The 19,924-nt window shown below is 33.2% G+C and overlaps 1 protein-coding gene across 4 annotated transcripts in view; it reads left to right on the forward strand.

The window, feature by feature from the left end:
• pcdh1b (protocadherin 1b) overlaps nt 1–19,924 on the forward strand; it is a 305,888-nt gene that overhangs the window by 161,255 nt on the left and 124,709 nt on the right. For all 4 annotated transcript variants that reach the window (XM_073922116.1, XM_009291220.5, XM_009291219.5 and 1 more), the window contains one exon: nt 12,794–13,013. In XM_073922116.1, coding sequence (XP_073778217.1) covers nt 12,794–13,013 — 220 coding nt within the window. The remainder of the gene's footprint in view (nt 1–12,793; nt 13,014–19,924) is intronic.

Consider the following 19,924-nt stretch of genomic DNA (forward strand, 5'->3'; position numbering starts at 1 on the left):
AGACGTGCTAGTAGTGAATTGGATTAACTTAATTGGCCATTGTGAATGTTCAGCCTGATCTCACGAGAAAACGTAAGTATTTTACGTTTTGCCAGTTTAGTGGCTAATTCGTACGAATTCGTACGAGTTCAGTCGTACGAAATGGTACGATTTTAAAAAGGAGGCGTGGCACCTGACCCCACCCCTAACCCCAACCGTCATTGGGGGATAAGCAAATCGTACTAAATTGTACGAATTAGATCGTACGAATTCATACGAATTAGCCACTAAATGAAAAATTTACGAATTGCCGTGAGATTGTGTTGGAATGTTTGTGAATGAGCGTGTATATATGTTTCCTAGTACTGGGTTGCAGCTAAAAGGGCATCCGCTGTGTAAAACATATGTTGGATAAGTTGGCAGTTACCCCTGATGAATAAAGGGACTAAGCTGAAGGAAAAAGAATGAATGAATGAATGAATGAATGAATGAATGAATGAATGAATGAATGAATGAATGAATGAACAGATGTAAGGTCTTTTTTGATAACAATGTTTTTGATCAATTATTATCTCTCCTATGAATCTTTTCATATTATGAAATATTTACTAAGTGCTGTTTAATGGGGATATGATTTTGTTTAACATATACACACTTAAACATAAAAACATAAAACATGTGTCTTGCTATGATGAGCACATTATATTTTGCTAGTTATTTAGAAAGATACTATTATTCAGCTTAAAGTATTATTAAAATGCTTAACTACAGAGGGTTAATTAGCTTAATTGGCAAATAATAATAATAATAATACTAACCATGAAATCATAAAATAAAGCAAATAAAAATAAGACATACAGACTCTATGTACGAAATGAATAAATGATTAAATATTAAATATTTAAAAAATAAAAAACAATTACAAACATAAACTGCTTTTATTCCAGCCAAAGTAAAAGTATAAAGACTTTCTCTCAATAGAAAAATATTGTCATCTTGGAATTATAAGGTTCTATCTGCGTTCTGACTGATTTTGAAAAAATTAGTTTCAAAGTTTTTGCATTCCATATAGTAAACAGTATGTGTGTAACATTTCTGTGTTTTTTTTTTTTTTTAAGTCTTAAAATGTAAACAACTTATAAAAAAAATCACATAATGTAAATAAGTTGTCATTTAATAAGAATATGTCAATAACTCAATTTTGACATAAATGTCAGATAGAACCTTATAATTATAATTTATATACAGTTATTATATATATATATATATATATATATATATATATATATATATATATATATATATATATATATATATATATATATATATATATATATATATATATATATATATAGTTAGGTCCATAAATATTTGGACATAGACACAATTCTAACATTTTTGGCTGTATTCAGCAACACAATTATTAACATATTTTATTTACATCCAAATCAGGTGAACGCAGTAGAAATTACAACCGTTTGCATATGTGCCTCTCACTTGTTAAGAGTCCAAAAGTGTTACCGCCTGTGATTTTGACGGTGCAGAATGTTTCGTCAACATTATGGGGTTTGTTGAGGAGAAAACTTGCAAACATGCAGTACAGCACTTTGGGGTCACACTGCTAGCGATGAAAGATTTATGTAAATTTGGCAAGCTGAACACATTCTGTACTGTAAAGGAGACATGGCACAGAGGTCCACAGCCAATTAGGATGCAGAACACAATGTGCTAATCGAAATCAGAACACAATCGCTGTAAAAAAGCATGTCAAGCTGCACTAAAAAAATTATATATTTATTCAGCATAGGACATACTGTGAAAATGACCTTGCTCTGGTAAGCATCAATTGGAAAATAATATGACTAACAATTTTACAGAAGGGCTAATCATTTTGCCTTCAACTGTATATGCATTACAGTAATGTTGTAATATATTATATTACACCATTTTACAATCATTTACTTTTGCAGAACCAGCCAAGCAGCTACCATTGAAGTAAAAGGCAATGCGAACATATTGCAGGTATCATAGAACTTATAAACAACAAGTGACCTCATTAGTGATGTCAAAAAATGTGTGACTTGAGCAGGAGAAAAGCAAGACGCATCAGCCTTCAAAGAAACACAACTGCTTTAGATTTGACATTGACTCAACATGTCACTCCCACTCCATCAGATGAATCACTCTTTCTCCATACTTTATTCTTCACCTTATCTGTTCATCTCACTCCTATTCAGCTCCGCATCTCCATCCCTCACAGTCACCCGAATCACTCCCACTTTTTGTCTCCTTGCACTCTTGTCTTTCTCCACACATCTCTCCGGTGCTGTTAACAGGAATCAAAGCTTTTCTGCAGTCTGAGGACTGAGGCAGGTACTCGAGTCCCACAGGTGCGTTCTCCCAGCTAACCAATCCCGTCCTCGGGCATAGCTGTCATTCCTTACATAACTCAAGCCTGGCACCTGCCCTCTAGCTTGGAACAGAGCGAGACCGACAGCTCGAGAAAGAGAGAGGGAGAGGTTAGTGGTGGGAGCTGCTTTTGTTTGGGAGCGAGTGCTGTCTTAGCTGGGGGCTACAATAGTAGAAGTACACCAAGAGGGGGAACAAAAGCAGCTTTTACAGAAAGTACAGAGCACACTTCAAACCTTCTCTGCATTCTGTTCCAGTCTCTGCTTTTTTTACTCACTTTGGGTTGGGAATGAATATTGGATTATCATAGCAGTGGATCTATTGTATTATCTATGCATATCTCTACGTATCTCAGTAGCTGCTTATGTTTAATTAAATCACATTTGACTCATTTACAAAATTATGGTGTCCAATACAATTTCTGCATTTTAGACTACAGTATTTTACCCATTTATAAAATACAGTGGGGGAAAAAGTATTCAACACGTTCAAAACTGGAAAAATCGTTATGTGTAATAACAATAAAATGACACAAGGAGAAAGTACTGGACTACTGAAATGTTTTGAATATACTGTAATTACTCTAAATTAAAGGCTTTTTTGGTGATGGCAGCTTAAAGGCGCTTCTCATATTCAGAATGAAGTCACATTACCTGCTCAGGTGTGAGTTTTTCCAAAGACTTGATGGTTCTGTAAGTTTTGTTTATTAAAAACTGATCTTTTTTTTTTTGGTATTTCATATTGGATTCAAGGTGATTGCCTGGGCCATTCTACGGGCTTTATTTTCTTTCTCTGAAAGCATTTAAGAGTTTCCCTGGCTGTGTTTTGGACCATTGCCTTGCTGAATTATCCACTCTGGTTTCATTTTGTGTTGGATTGAAGCAGCTGATATTAATTTACAATGAGAAAGGCAGAAGGTGGCGCAGTAGGTAGTGCTGTCGCCCCACAGCAAGAAGGTCACTGGGTCGCTGGTTCAAGCCTCGGCTCAGTTGTCGTTTCTGTGTGGAGTTTGCATGTTCTCCCTGCGTTCGCGTGGGTTTCCTCAGGGTGCTCCGGTTTCCCCCACAGTCCAAAGACATGTGGTACAGGTGAATTGAGTAGGCTAAATCGTCCATAGTGTATGAATGTGTGTGTGAATGTGTGTGTGGATGTTTCCCAGAGATGGGTTGCGGCTGGAAGGGCATCCGCTGCGTAAAAACTTGCCGGATAAGTTGGCGGTTCATACTGCTGTGGCGACCCCGGATTATTAAAGGGACTAAGCCGACAAGAAAATGAAAGAATGAAGGGCAGTAGGTTGCTGAAGAACTACTGATAAATTTCAGCTGCAGTCTGGACTTTCACTGCCTTCATTTCTTCATGTGTTCAATACTTTTTTCCGGTGACATTTCATTCAACATTCTCAAGAATTGTGTGGTATTTTAAACAAACAGCAATTATCATTTTTTGACTGTGTAAACATCACAATCATAATTTCTTTCATACAACTACAGCACACTGTGAACATAAATATTACTAACATTTTGTTGTTTAATTTTGGGATCTAAAGCAGAAATTATTGTGTGTGGTGTGATATTTAGCAATTTTGCGATTGTGAAAACCATATTTGTGACCATGGACCACAAAGCTAGTGTTATGTTGCATGGGAATGTTTATGGGAATTGCCAAGAACAAATTATGCAAGCCAAAAATGATACTTTGATCCAAAACCTCATTAGAATATTAAGTTAGATGAAGACATTTTGTAAATTTTAAAACTTGATTTTGGGTTAGTATTTAACAACTTTAAATGCAATTTTCTCAGTCATTAGATTTTTTTGGACCCTCAGGCTCAAATTTAGCTAATAGTTGTTTCAAATAGTCTAACAAACCATACACCAATGAAAAGCTTATTTATTTCTGATCATGTATACATCTAAGCATTGATTCTTATGACTGGTTTTGTGGCCTAAAGTCGCATTTACAAAAAAATTGCTTGAACTTTGTACAGAACCAGAGACTGAACAACTAGTTATCAGTGATGTATTTGTGGTCTTCGATGTGTGTGCAAAAATCAATTGCAGGACCAAGTTATCAGATAGAAAAGGGCACTCATTTGGGTTGCCAGAACTTGGTGGAAGAAAAAGATGGTAAACAAAAACAATTCCTTACAATCCCAAATAAATCAAAATACTTTGTATGGAAAATAATTCCCATAATAAACTTTTTTATAAACTATAAATAACTAATAAACTATAATAAACGTTTTTGATTTTTAAATAACAAGCAAATATACACTTGTGATAAGTGGACATAGCAACACTTAAATGTCAAAATAGCGAATACCAAACATGTAAAACACCTGACAGTTAGTTACTGTGGTATCAACCATCAAATTTCATGAGCGAGCCATGTCCTGTACATTTAGTGAAAATTAAAACTTAATTTTAGATGAGTAATTTAACAAATTTAAAGGCAACTTTCTCAATCATTAGATTCTTTGGACCCTCAAGGTCAAGATTAACCAATAGTTGTATCAAATAGTGTCCCAACAAACCATACATCAATGCAAAGCTTATTTATTTCAGCTTTCGGATGATGTATAAACTGCAGTTTCCAAACATTGACTCCTATGAATGTTTTTTGCAATCTAGAGTCTTATTTACAAAAAAAAAAAAAAAAAAAGGTTTGAACTTTGTACAGAACCAGAGAATGAACAACTATAGTTGTTAGTGATGTATTTGTCTTCTATGTGTGTGCAAAAATCAATTGCAGGAGCAAGTTATTAGATGGAAAGGGCACTCATTTGTGTTGCCAGATCTCGGTGGTAAACAAAAACAATTCCTATCAATCCAAAATAAATCCCTGTAGTTTGTATGAAAAATAATTCCTATAATAAACTTGATCGATTTATGAGCCAAGCCTACATAACAAGCCCATAGATGCTTATAATAAGTGGACATGGCAACAGCTGCTATAATATTTAATATAAAAATTAAATGAATATTAAAATGGTCAAAATAGGAATAGCAAGCATGTAAAAAGCCATATTTTGTATACACACTGAAGTTATTTTAGACAATTTGCTTGCATATTAATTTATAAGTAGCCTATAATCTATGTATTTAGGATTACATATGAAGCAATCATACCTTAACAAACCTTGCAGCTATTAGAAAACAAAAGTGACATCTTTCTCCAAGTTGCTGTGATCTAGAACCACCACTGTACATATGTTTTTGTGCAAGAATATGAATTATATATTTTCAAAGAGTAGTCCTTCACTGTCTCATCGTCCCCATAGAGAGAGAAAGAGAGAGAGAGAGAGAGCTAATGAGGAACAGAATACAATGAAACACAGATGCACAGATCCAATAAGCTCAGAGCTGCTCATCTGGTATTATTCACCTCTTTTCTTATTGAACAGAGAGGACAATGGAGCTGTGTGTATATGTGTGTGTGAGAGAGAAACTTTACACACTTCTGTTTATCAGCGCGCAGGAATGGTAGATATGGCGAGAGGCCTAAAATGAATCCCTCAGCAAAAACTGGCCTCTCTGAACAGAAGTGTTGTGCCTTACACAAACGTGCACTGTGCGGCTTATCTTTATTTTATCTGGAGCACAGGAGATGAGCCATGTGTTGGGAGTGCTAAAAAAGTCAGGCCAAAGTGTTACACGCAGTAGCCGAAGGTTTTGAGTCCTCCCTTGAGCCTTTGTGTGAATGGAGATGGTGGAAAAGCTCCTCTAACACCCATCTATCGTTACATCAGGTGCACTTAAGCACCGGCTAATTATCTGCAGTTCTCCCTTTTCCATTCATTAAATTTACAACTGCATGGCAGATGTAATAAAGGTGATGCGGCCTCATTAATGGACTTAACGGAAGATTTATTTTATTTTTTTACTTGTTTGTGCGGTGGAAATTTCCGTTCACCCATGCTGAAATACAATATGCTGTGTTGCAACATACGTTATATACAGAATAATATATAATATATTATAGAATAATATTATATATAATATATTAATAATATATCTCTCTCTATACACACACACAGTTGAAATCAGAATTAGTAAACCCCTTTGATTTTTTTTTTTTTAAGCACAATTTTCACAGTATGTCTGATAATACTTTTTCTTTTGGAGAGTTTTATTTGTTTTATTTTGGCTAGAATAAAAGTAGTTTTTAGTTTTTTAAAAGCCATTTAAGGTCAAAATTCTGAGTCTCTTTAAGCTATGAATATATTTTTTATGCTCTACAGAACAAACTATCGGTATACAATAACTTGCCTAATTACCCTAACCTGCCTAGTTAACCTAATTAACCTAGTTAAGCCTTTGAAAGTCACTTTAAGCTGTGTAGAAGTGTCTTGAAAAATATCTTGTTAAATGTTATTTACTGTCATCATGGCAAAGATCAAACGTTATTATAAATGAGTTAATAAAACTATTGTTTAGAAATGTGTTGAAAAATATATTCTCTCAGTCATTTGGGAAAGATTAAACTTTGTGTGTGTGTGTGTCTATATATATATATACATATATATATATATATATATATATATATATATATATATATATATATATATATATATATATATATATATATATATATATATATATATATATCAAAGGATAATGGTCCAAAAATATGTAGCCCAAATTGAAATGTTTGGGGAAACTTTTTCTAAAAAGAACAAAAATCAAGAGAAATTAATTAATGGCAATATTTTGCATGAATTTAATTACATTATCTATGTATTGATAAAGATTGTTGGTGATTAAATATTGTTTTAAAAAATGTATACATTATAAAAATATAAAATATATTTCCTATGTTCACTAAGCAATAATTAATAAATAAATAAATAAAAAAATTGATAAAATGTTCATTTTCAGAATGGGTGGGATCATTTTTGCTGAGCATTGTAAATTATTATTATTATTATTATTATTATTTTGCTTTTTTATATAGTTATAGATACACCCACATAAAATATGTCGTATTCATTTAGTCAAGTGTGTTTTAAAAAGTCTTTCTGTTTGTTTAATTTGGAAGATTTATAAAATCATCTTGGAATAGCTGCTTTGACTCTGAAAACTATTCTGAACTCTGTACAGCAATTACAAACGTATAGAAATGACAGCACTTTAGAAAATTGCAATTATAGGAAAGCAGACCCAGAGTAATGGCCCCCCACTAAACAATTGTCATTTTTTTCAGAAAACGTAAAAACATCACTTTCTCAGAGGACTAGCCGTTATCTGTCCTCTGAGCAGTGTTAATTATATAGGTTTGACAACAAAGAGTTAAGCTTACATGTTGGACAGCAGGGTCACCTGGCCAGGCTTTGTGTTACTCCAGAGCTCTGTCACTGGCAGATAGTGTTAGATTAAGCTGAAAGAAAATGAAAATGTGCAGGTATTGTACTCAGCCTCAGGCCATCCAAGGTTTGACGGACCGTTTTTTTGGCTTTAGAAGAAAACTGAAGAATATTTTTAAGCAAAACCGTGGTCATTGGTGATTCATAAAAGTCAACAGTTCAATGGCCTTTTGAGTCAAAAACAATATATGCAGACATAACAAATTTAATACCTCTGGCATCTTGTGATTAAAAGAAAAAGTAGAAATTATTAACCACATTTTTATCTATGATTCACAGCCTCTGCAAAAGGTAATCCCAACTATTTTCAACAAAACAATTTTTTTTCCATTTGCGGCAGTTTGTGTAACAGTAACGTGAAATCAGACTTAAGTAAACCCAAATAGAAAGCATATTTACATTGATGTTGAACACATATGAAGTGTAGTATGCTCTATTCACCATAAAGAAAATTGCAGTTGTAACAGACTTCCTAGTTTGCTGACAGTGTATATATGTATGTGTGCAATGCATTTTGTCCTTGGGGCTTGCCGTAGGTGAATGTACATGAGCACAGCATGTTTCAGCATCCTGCTTTTGGGGGGGGGTTTCCACCACTCATTGTTATGACTAATAAACAGACAGGAGTTCATATGTTCAGATGATCACCATGTGACTGCAAATTTTTATTTTCTTTTTAAATACAAGTATTCAGGTAAACCCTTAGTATGATTGATTCATTTTAGCAGTGTTTTGTAAGGGGGTGGAATACTTACTAAAGATACTAAGATACTAAAGGGTATTTAATTGGATATACACAATTAGTTGACATTAAATGAGTAAACCTGTTGCCTTAAAAATTTAAAAGGGAAAATTCCCCCATAAATATAAATCTACTCACTGTTTACTCACCATGATATGTTCTTTGATGATCAACAAACTCAAAGTTTGGAACAACTTGAGGGTTCTTTCTTTTGTGTATCTCCTAAGAATATATTTTCTAGAAAGCTGAACAACTGTAACCTTTGACTTCAATTGTAAAAAAAAAAAAAAAAAAAAAAAACATTATGGAAGTCAATGGTTACAGGGTTTCAACATTTTTCAAAATATCTTTATTTTTTTATTTTTTTGCATAGCAGAAGAATAAAAATGAAAAAGGTTAGGAACAAATTAACGATAACTAAAAGTCGACAGATTATTCTATTTCGGGTGAACCATCCCTTTAAATAAATTTTCACTGTGTGAAAATTAAAAAAATGAAGTTGTCAACTTAAAGAACCCAATATACAACGACCTTACTCGTTTTATTTAAGTAAAGTCAACTGGTTTACTCTTCTTTTTTTATGATTATATATATTTTATTTTCTTTAATAATTAAACAGTTCTATCAGTTTACACATTTTTACATCCATTTAACATCCCAATTTCCCTACCCAACAGCGGCAGTTACAGTAATTGTTGCTATCATAAATCCAATAAGCACAGATAAATAAAATAACCTCAGTAAATAAAAAGGCATGCTTACAAAAAATAATAATAGTAAAACAACAACAACAACAAGAATAATACATAAATAAAATAATATAGTTATACTTTTACTGGGTTTCTCACCACACTGACCTTATTCATCCTCCAAAAATGCCAAATATTTACAAGTATAAATAATCTTCTCTAATAAATATCCAATTTATCAATACTCTTATTTTTTTTCTAAGTAAAATAAGTAGCATGTATTTACAGTGCAGTGATGCCATAAATAAAATTGATCCATACTAAAAATAGTGAGAAACTGCACATTTTGAATTCCTGTATCTACTAAATGAGAATTTTGTGATTGTCTCGAAGTTTACTATAGCTAACAGCAGGGTGTCCGCAGGGTCTTAAAAAATCTTTGAATGTGTTAAATTTTAGGCCTTAAAAAGTACTAAATTCACTGATATATTGGGTTGTAGTTCTTAAATCATTTTAAATAGGTTTTAATTTTCCTCAGTCCAAGAAAAGCAACCCAATCACCAACAATCCATCTTAATAAAATCAGGGAAAGTAAACTAAAAACAATTAGACAGTTCCTCATGATAATAACAGAACAATATATCTCTGTTATTAACTGTATATATATATATATATATATATATATATATATATATATATATATATATATATATATATATATATATATATATATATATATATATAGTTTTATAACAGAAATGCTTTAAGTTGAATAGAAGTTATACTCAATAAATTTAGAATAAAAGCGAACAAATCAATATTTTTGATTATTTATGTAGTTCCCTCCGCAAAAGAAACATACATTTAACAATGTTAAACCTGTCATTAAAAAAAAAGAGGAAAGAAATACTGTGGTGAAAGTGTATACAAGTATAATTTGTTTTATTTTAACACATTAAAGTATGTCACTAAGAAATATTTACTTTTTGTTTGCCATTCATTAGTGTTTAGTCCTGTTCAAGTCTAAAACTTAATTCATAATGGTCTTAAAAGGGTCTTAAAAGTCATAAATTTGACTTGATGATACTGATTCTAAACCCCTAAATACTTTCATTCTAAACATGTAGAGAAGCACAACCCATTATTTCTCTCCATATATTTCATTCAGATTTTCACTTCAGAACACTTTCTAACAGCATGAGGAGTGTTACGCAAGAACGTGTTTACCTTGTAAAAGAATAAACAAAACAAACATTGCCGCTTAGCTCTCAACCCGCGCGTGGAGGTGAAGAGGAGGCTGAGAAGTGGAAAGGGAGGGAGAAACCAAGAAGCCGTGTCTCCCTGTGGCAAACTCCACAGCGTGGCGCAAGAAAGAGAGATTGAAAGTCAAAAAATAAAAAGAGAGATGCGGTAGAGGAACATCTCTGTATTATTGATAACAGCGAGAGGATGAGTAGAGTTCTTCTTCTTGTTTTTACTCTCTCTCTCTCTCTGAAGGTTTGTGGTTTCGTGATTGGTATGTGGAGGGTGGATGTGTCTCGCAGAGCCGGGTGGCTGACAGTGGTCTCCGTCTAGCTCCAAATGCCAATTTGCGAGCTGTCTCATTCCATCTTGACGAAATGTCCTATTCTCTGGTCGGAGGGAAGGGTGGGGTGTGAAGTGTGGGCTTCTCCTGCGGGAGAGCTGTGGCTTCTATCATCCTTATCAAACCTGGCTTCTGCAGTCACACTGGATTTAGCTAACACTTGCTTAATACACTCCTCACTGAGCCTTGGGTGTGTGCGTGTGTGTGTGCTGCTCTGGGATGTACAACGAGCGTGTGCTAAGGGATTTGCTCTCGTGATGGGATGCATACTTATATAGACGTAAGGGAAATAACGCGTAATTGCTAACGGCTGTGGATCTTCATAAAGATGGAACACGAGTTGCGATTATTGCGTAGATCAACATTGCCTTTTAGATTAGTGGATGTGGTTTTGGATGGGAAGCAGCATCTGCCTGCTGAGTGCTAATGGGAGGGAAATACTTCTTTATACATTAAGAAATGTTTTATTATTGTTGGGATGCTTGACATATATCAGCGATCAAAAGTTTGGTCTAAAAGTTATGCTTATTAAATATGTGTTCTTATTGCAATTAAAGTGTTTTTATGCTAAACATTTTTATCTAATTTTTTAATTCTGTTTTTATAGCAGGAAATGTAACATACCTTATTTGAAACATACTTTTTTTATTGTTTATTTTTTTATTATTATTCACTTTGTTTATTTATTTACACATACATTATTGTCACTTTGGGTTAATTTAATGTCTGACGAAAAGGTCATTAATTAAAAATATTATTTTTAACCTTTGCATACTGTTAAAATTGACTACCCTTGTGGCAGCACATATTTATATATATATATATATATATATATATATATATATATATATATATATATATATATATATATATATATATATATATATATATATATATATTAACTACCGTTCAAAAGTTTGGGGTCAGTAGGATTTTTAAATGTTATAAAATAAGCTTCTCCTGCTCACCAAGGCTGCATTTACTTAATCAAAATATAGTACAAATTGTAAAACTGTGAAATGACCCCAAACTTTTGAGCGGCAGTGTTTGTGTGTGTGTATATATATATATATATATATATATATATATATATATATATATATATATATATATATATATATATATATATATATATATATATATATATATATATATATATATATATATAAATCATGCATATAATCATGCATTCTTGATTGTTGGTGGTTTTCCGTGTTGGCAAGAGGTAAAATGTGTAATTTTTACTGTTGATCATCAGTTGGCAGCACTAACCCTCTAGATAGGGCTGTCCAAAAAAAAAAGGTATATGGCTTTATATGGAGTTCTATGAACTAAAATGCCAGATTATAGTGTGCGTGCATAAATACACTTACTATGCATACTATGTTCTGACAGCTCAGCTGTTTATTTTGATTTCCTCAGACATATCAAGATAAGTGTGCTAAGGTCTATATAAAAGTGTACCTCTTCCCAAAAGGGAAAACCAGCAAAAATTATGAATGCATGATTATTTGCTGTCATAGCTTTGCAATCACATCTTACAATGTCTTCATAATGAAGGGTAATGGGGCTAAAACAGCCCTGAACATAACAAAATGGTGGTACATTTGCTCAGTGTATTGTTGAATTTTTGAAAAAAAGTCAAAGCATTTTCCCAAAATATGTGTCAAAATATATATATATATATATATATATATATATATATATATATATATATATATATATATATATATATATATATATATATATATATATATATATATATACATATATATATACTTTTTTTACCAAAAATCATTCCATTTGCTGAAACACAGAGAAAGCTGTGGCCAAATTAAGACTCAAAAATCACCCCAGAGTGGATAAAAACATCCCCAACAGTACACAAGGGTTAAAAACTTGTTTTACTGGTGGTATATAATACATGGTGGTTACATTTTAATAACCTAAAATGTACCCTTTTTAACGTGATAATGTCATCGGCTCGTCCACTGAACTTTGACTTCTCTCTCTCTGTCCAATCACAGCTCCCACATCGCCGAGTGACCTTCTCCACAGCCAATCAGGCGCAGGATCTTCAGGACCCCTCTCAGCACAGCTACTATGACAGCGGTCTGGAAGAGTCAGAGACGCCCAGCAGTAAGAGTTCTTCAGGGCCCCGTATCGGCCCCCTCGCCCTTCCCGAAGACCACTACGAGCGCACCACCCCGGACGGCAGCATTGGAGAGATGGAACACCCCGAGAACGGTAAGAAGAGGTGGCGTGTCCCCCTCCTTTTACTTTCACTCCATCTCTTTTCTTTTACATTTTCTGCATCTCAAAGTTTGAGTTTTTTAAATGGCGAAACAATACAGGCAAACACACTGTTTTCATGCACCTGTCAGTTTGGAGAGTTTTGGCTTTTCATTATTGTTTTTTTCAGATGTAGTGGTTACAAAATATTCAGTATAAACTTTTAAGAGGTACTTTTATCTTACTTAAGCAATTTAAGTAGGAATATTTCAATTACAATTTAGGCCGTAAGCAGGCCAACTTCTCTAAAAGTGTTTTCTTTTCACCTGCTCAGCCATAAATCTCCACTTCAGCTTTGCTTACAATTATACAGTGATGTTTTTATCTATTATTAAGATTTTTACATATCATATACAATATTTTATCTTCACAAAATTGTGAGAAAGTATTTTGTTTCTGGCAGTATATTTTTAATTGCAGTATGGCATAATAAAAGAGTAGGGGTGTCAAAATTAATTAATTCTTCTGTGCATCACGATGCAGGTGCAGACAATTTGGTATCGGTTTAGTAATCCTAACCGGTTACTAGGTACTGACATCATTTATCTCATAGTATGCTATGGCGAGGGAGGTGAGCGCAAGTAATTAAAAAGCAGAAACTCACTGTGTGTATACTAGACAGTCATTCACTGACACAAAAGTTACAGCAGAATCCCCTATTTCAGTGCTGTGGAGAAAATGAAAGTAAATGCCATTTATCTTTCTCACTTTCGCTTTCTCTTACTGTGGCCTCTTTGACCTGCTGGCTTGACGTTTCCTTTCCTCTCTCTGCTGTTATAGCGATACTTGTGGATTCAGACACGAGCGTGTCGGCAGAGTGAGTTTTCGCTACTGCGTCTATCATGGATCAGCTGTAATTGCCGCGTCTGTTTATCAGTGTCACTTATCGGTGAACAGCGCCAGCACCTCATTGCTGTTTAACAACTTGCTTGACAACACTCAAAGTAATATTTGGCTTTAAATACTCATGTTGTTCAGTGCATGTACTTGAGTTTTGTTTGATGCATTCAAAAAGAGGGTTTTCTTCGAGCAGGTAAAATTAAAGTACAGTTCATATACAGTTGAAGTCAGAATTATTAGCGCCCCTGTTTATTTATTTATTTTGTTAAATTTCTGTTTAACCAAGAGAAGATTTTTTCTACACATTTCTAAACATAATAGTCTTAATAACCCATTTCTAATAACTGATTTATTTTAACTTTGCCATGATGACAGTAAAAAATAAAAAAATATATAAGAAAAATAATAATAATAATATATATATATATGATTAGATATTTTTCAAGACACTTCTATACTGCTTAAAGTGACATTTAAAGGCTGAACTAAGTTAATTAGGTTAACTTGGGAGGTTAGGGTAATTAGGCAATTTATTGTGTAACAATGGTTTGTTCTGTAGTCTATAGAAAAAAAAATGCTAAAGGGGCTAATAATATTGACCTTAAAATGGTTAATAAAAAACAAAAACTGCTTCTATCCCAGCCGAAATAAAACAAATAAGACTTTCTTCAGAATAAATAATATTACCAGACATACTGTAAAAAAATCCTAGCTCTGCTAAACATCATTTGGGAAATTAAAAAAAGACTGTATATGACTGCTTGTGTTAAAAAGGACAATATTGTATTACAAATAAAATTATACATTTTAATACAAGGATTTTTGTGTGCTGTGAAGTAAAATATAACATAGTGTATGGAAAGCATCAACAATGCCCTGAGATATCGAATTGAATCAAACTGATAGCATGATAATTTTAACCGAACCGATCCGTAAAACAAGTGTAGGTTCACACCTCTATAAAATAACTTCACAATTAGCTTTCTATAGAACTTATATAGAGTCAGACTTTATCCAATGATTTTTGTGATTGAAATGTATGCAAATTATTGCAGATTTGATTAAATACAGGCTCATTTGCTAAATTAAACAATCTTTTAGACAAATTGTGATATATATTATTAAAAAAATCAATTCTTAATGTAATCAACCATATGGGAAAGTATGAAGATAATTATTAGCATTTTTGTTTTTACCCTAATCACCTGCAGTGTCTTGCTTTGAAGTAACAGCTGCTAGTGAACTGAAATTATTGATTTACTTCTATTCCCTGCACACACACACACACACACACACACACACAGTCTCTCTTTACTTTAAAACAAAGCAAAAAAAAAAAAAAGAAAAAGATAAATAAGGCCAATCTGAATTCTAAAACACTGTGAACATTTTATGTGACCTGAATGTCAGAATTTAAGCAAATTAACTACGAATTTAAATATGTTGTTTGTTCAAACTTTGTGGGCTTTATCAACACTCATTCACATGTAAAAAAAAAATGCATTAATTCCTGGCAAGATATTGCAATGACCCATTCATATTAGCGCATGCACAGCGTGAAGACCTCATGTAATCCTCCTCCGCTGTAGCTGTAGGGAGCAGCCCAGGCGGAGGTGCTCCCGAACGGGCCAAGAATCCTCAGCAACAGCTTCTGAGAGGGTGGAAGTCATAGCCAAAAGGCAGCCTGGCATTGAAAACATTTAGAATTTCAATTACCGCGGAATTCATCAGTGTGTATGTGCGGACACGAGTGTATGCGTGGACACGAAATGCACAAAAAAATAGTCAGGGTTTAATAAAGTTAAGTTCAGTAAACAGTTCTTGTGGCATGATGTTACAAAAAAGTTTAGCAATTTTGCAAGTACATTAATAAATAAATAAAAGGATTGTATTTTAGAGGTTTTTACATTATTTTTTTCCCACTTAGCTAGAATGCAATAACTAAATTAATCAAAATAGTTGCAGTAATATATAATAGTAAAACTAATATTAAATATTGAAAACATTGAATAAACATAATACATACATACATACATGTACATAATCAATATAATATTGGACAATGAAAACACTTAAAAAGCCTCTATTTTGCATTATAAAATGTCATATTTTGGTTTTGGGTTATCCAACAACAGGCTGATATGCATGCAAGGTCAAAAAACACTTCCATTGTCTCATAATATGCATTTACTTTTACCTAATTATCCCAAAGACTCCCATATGACTTGTTCAATGTATTATTTGTTCCCAAACCACTAGCTTGCGAGATGCTAATCTGCACTGATTGGTCCGATGACCCACCCTGTTGTGATTGGTCGACTGGATTTAGTGTGAGATGAAGAGAAATGCCTACCATGGTTATGAAGTAGTCAGAGTACAGAGTATATGTGTGAGCTCAATGCAGGAATGCATTAAAGCAATGCAGCTAAACATCAGCATATACTCTTTTCTTAACTATATTTTTAACAAAAACCCCACGTAATAACAATGACACGCACTCAGTATTAATCCACACAGTGCCAAAAGTTGGTGGGCATATCGGTGACAAACGGCAGAGGATCGAGAACTCACAGTGAGCTTCCTTTAAATCGGTAAAGGAAGTGAAAATATGTGTCGCATTGTCAATGATTAGATGTGATATGTGAGTAGCCCCATAAAGATTTAACCTAAAAGATACAGTATAAGCACTGATCTATAATAGATAAGCGATTACAAGCCACACGTAGCAATTACAAGAACAGGCAAAAGATCCAACACTAATAACAAATCATTCATTCAATTCTGTGTTGACTCTCACAAGGATTTAAACCTCAGCTGGATGTTTTCATTCACTTAGAGCTGTGTTACACTTTATGGAAGGCTCATAATAGGCACTCTTTAATTCAACAACATAAAAAATAAGTCACTCTCCTTATCCCAATCTAAAATGACTGTACACTTTATTTATAGTTTATATACACTGTAAAACTTAAAAAGTTAAGATAACTCCAACCTATTGAGGAAACCGCTTGCAACTATTTATTTAAGTTCCGATACTGAACCTAATGAGTAACATGAATTTAATACATTTGAGTAAACCAGGCAATTCAAGCAAAGTAAAACCCAATAAATGAAGAGAACTCAAGCAAACTAAGAAATGTAAAACTCAGTAAGTTAAGGCAACTCAAACCGTTTGAGGAAACCGATTGCTAGAATCTTCTGAGTTAAAAAAAATAAAAAACTAGTCTATATGAGTACTTTGAATTTACTCCATTTAATTTGAAGTAATTAACTTAATTATTAAATAAATAAACTACCTTCAACACTGAGTTCAAAACTCTTTCCAAGTCAGTAAAATTTTTGTTTAGTAAATGTTGAGTTGACTACACTAATTTCATTTGATAAAGTTTACAGTTGGGTTTTACAGTTTACAGTTTATTTTTTTTAAAACATTGGTATGGCGCATGTTAAACCCTAAAAATACAATCCTGGTAATTTTTTTTTAAAAGAGAACAACATGGAAAAAGCATGCTGCTAATAACCAGAGAATAAAATAACAAGCTAAATAGTATCAGCTCAAAGAAGGACACACTTTTTTTGTGGAAAAAAAAAAGAAAAAGAAGACGGAGTATGACTAAGAAACTGAGGTGGACTGAGGCCTAAATGTCATGGCTGTCTTCCCACATCAGTGCTTTTCCCGAAGCTCCAGGACTGTGTGTGTATGTGTGTGTGTGTCTGCAGGGAGGGTCATCCAGACAGGTCTCACTTATGGCATCTGTACACACACAGCTGCACACAGAAGCCCATGGCAGGTGCCACCAGCCGCATACCCCCCCCCCCCACCCCCTCACACACACACACACACACATGCTAAGAAAAAGTACTGTATGTGCTGTCCTGCATGCAAAAATGAGGTCAGGTGCGATGGGGGTTAGGAGGGATATTTATCCGATTTAGCCCACCGGTATTTCCTCAGGATGTGTACATACATTATTTCCTTAGGATATACATACACTATGGGTCAAAAGGTTTGGAATCATTTTGTGTGTGTGTGTGTGTGTGTGTGTGTGTGTGTGTGTGTGTGTGTGTGTGTGTGTGTGTGTGTGTGTGTGTGTGTGTGTCTAAGTCTCCCTACTCATAAAAGTTTGTATTGAACAACAATGCATTAAAAGCCATAATATTGTGAAATATTATTTACATTTTAAATAATTGTTTTTAATCCTTATGTTATATTCCATTTATACCTGTGATTTAAGAGTGGATTTACTCCATGTCTTTAGTGTCACAAGATCCTTATACAGTAAGTCATCATATTATGATGTTTGCTGTTTTGTGATCAATTATTATTAGAACTCAATCATTGAGCATTCTTGTGATTATCAATATTGAAAACATTTCATCTCCAGTGCTTCATAGTTTTGTGGACACTATAAGATTTTGACTTTTTTTAAGTATTCTTTGTTGACAAAAAGTTTACAACCACAAAATTATTAATGATGATTCTTGTGATTATCAATCTTAATAACATTTTCGCTTACGCACTTCATAGTTTTGTGGACACTGTAAGACTGTAAGACATTTTTAGTTTTTTTTTTTTTGCTGACAAAGTTTTCGAGTAACAGCATAATACGCTTAAAAAATTAGATGAACCAACACAATTCTTCAAAAACTTGATTGTTCTATCCCAGGGGTGGGCAAACTTGGTCCTGGAGGGCCGGTGTCCTGCATAGTTTAGCTCCAACTCTAATCAAAAACACCTGAACATGCCAATCAGTGTCTTCAAGATCACTAGAAATCTATAAGCAGTTGTGTTTGATAAGAGTTGGAGTTAAACTGTGCAGGACACCGGCCCTCCAGGACCGAGTTTGCCCGTCCCTGTTCTGTCCACTTACATTTGTAAAAATTTAATTTGTAAATTAATTTGTAAAATTTTAACTTAATCAGTTTGCTTTGGTACAACATGAAAGAATTGTGGAAACCCAGCATTTTTACAGTGTTACATTACATTACATTATTATTATTTTTTTATATACACTATAAAAGTCTTTATTTTATTAATACTTTTTGTTCACTTTTGAACAATTTATTGCACCCTTGATGATACAGTTGACAGTAAATACATTTACTGTCAACTGTTTTTAACACTGATACTAATACTAATCAGTATTAATTTAAATAATTGTTCACTGGAAAAAAATGTCTGCAAAATTGTTGCCAACTATTTATGTTCAATTTAAACAAACAAGTTAAATTAAATAATGTTTAGCTTAATATTTTTGTTTAAATTCAGCCCAAATAAACTGTTTACAACCATTTACCTTAAATAAATTAAGTAAATCCAAGAAATCAACTTTGAATTTTTTTTCAGTGTTTCTTGAGATAAAGATCATCATATTGCAGTGATTTCTGAAAAAACAGATGACAGGGAAGACTGAATGCTGAAAATGTAAATGTAATGCAGTGTCCTAACTATCTCAACAATCTTTTGCTATACACTGTAAAACCCGATAAGTTAGCTCAAACTGTGTGAGCTATTTTGAAGTTTTGACACAAAATGGTTTGAGGACTGTACACTTATATTTATATTTAATCATATACACATATATTATTTGTGTTGATATCCTCAAATATTTAGAGTAGTATTTATTTAAACATCTTAAGGTCAGTTATCAAACCTAACTCATTAGGTTTGAGTTCTGCTCAATATAATCAGTTTATGAGTTACCATAACTATTTTTCATTAAGTCAAAGTAACTTTTTTAAAATTAACTTTCATAAAAGCTAACTTACTGTCACAATCACCAGCGATCTCAACCTTGCAGATCACTCGTAAACATGCAGATCATTAATGGACTACAAATCTGCCTGTACACGAACTACAATTCCGTTATGCACTTCGTACACACCGGTTCCTGTTTCACTTTGATTACACGCTCACACACACAGCCTGATGATCATAACAGACTGATTACATGGACGTTAAAAATAGCACACACACACACACATACCTTACTGAGTCTTGTTTAACTGTATTGTGACATTACAAT

Source organism: Danio rerio, chromosome 14 (genome assembly GCF_049306965.1).
Source record: "Danio rerio strain Tuebingen ecotype United States chromosome 14, GRCz12tu, whole genome shotgun sequence".
Classification (NCBI taxonomy): Eukaryota; Metazoa; Chordata; class Actinopteri; order Cypriniformes; family Danionidae; genus Danio; species Danio rerio.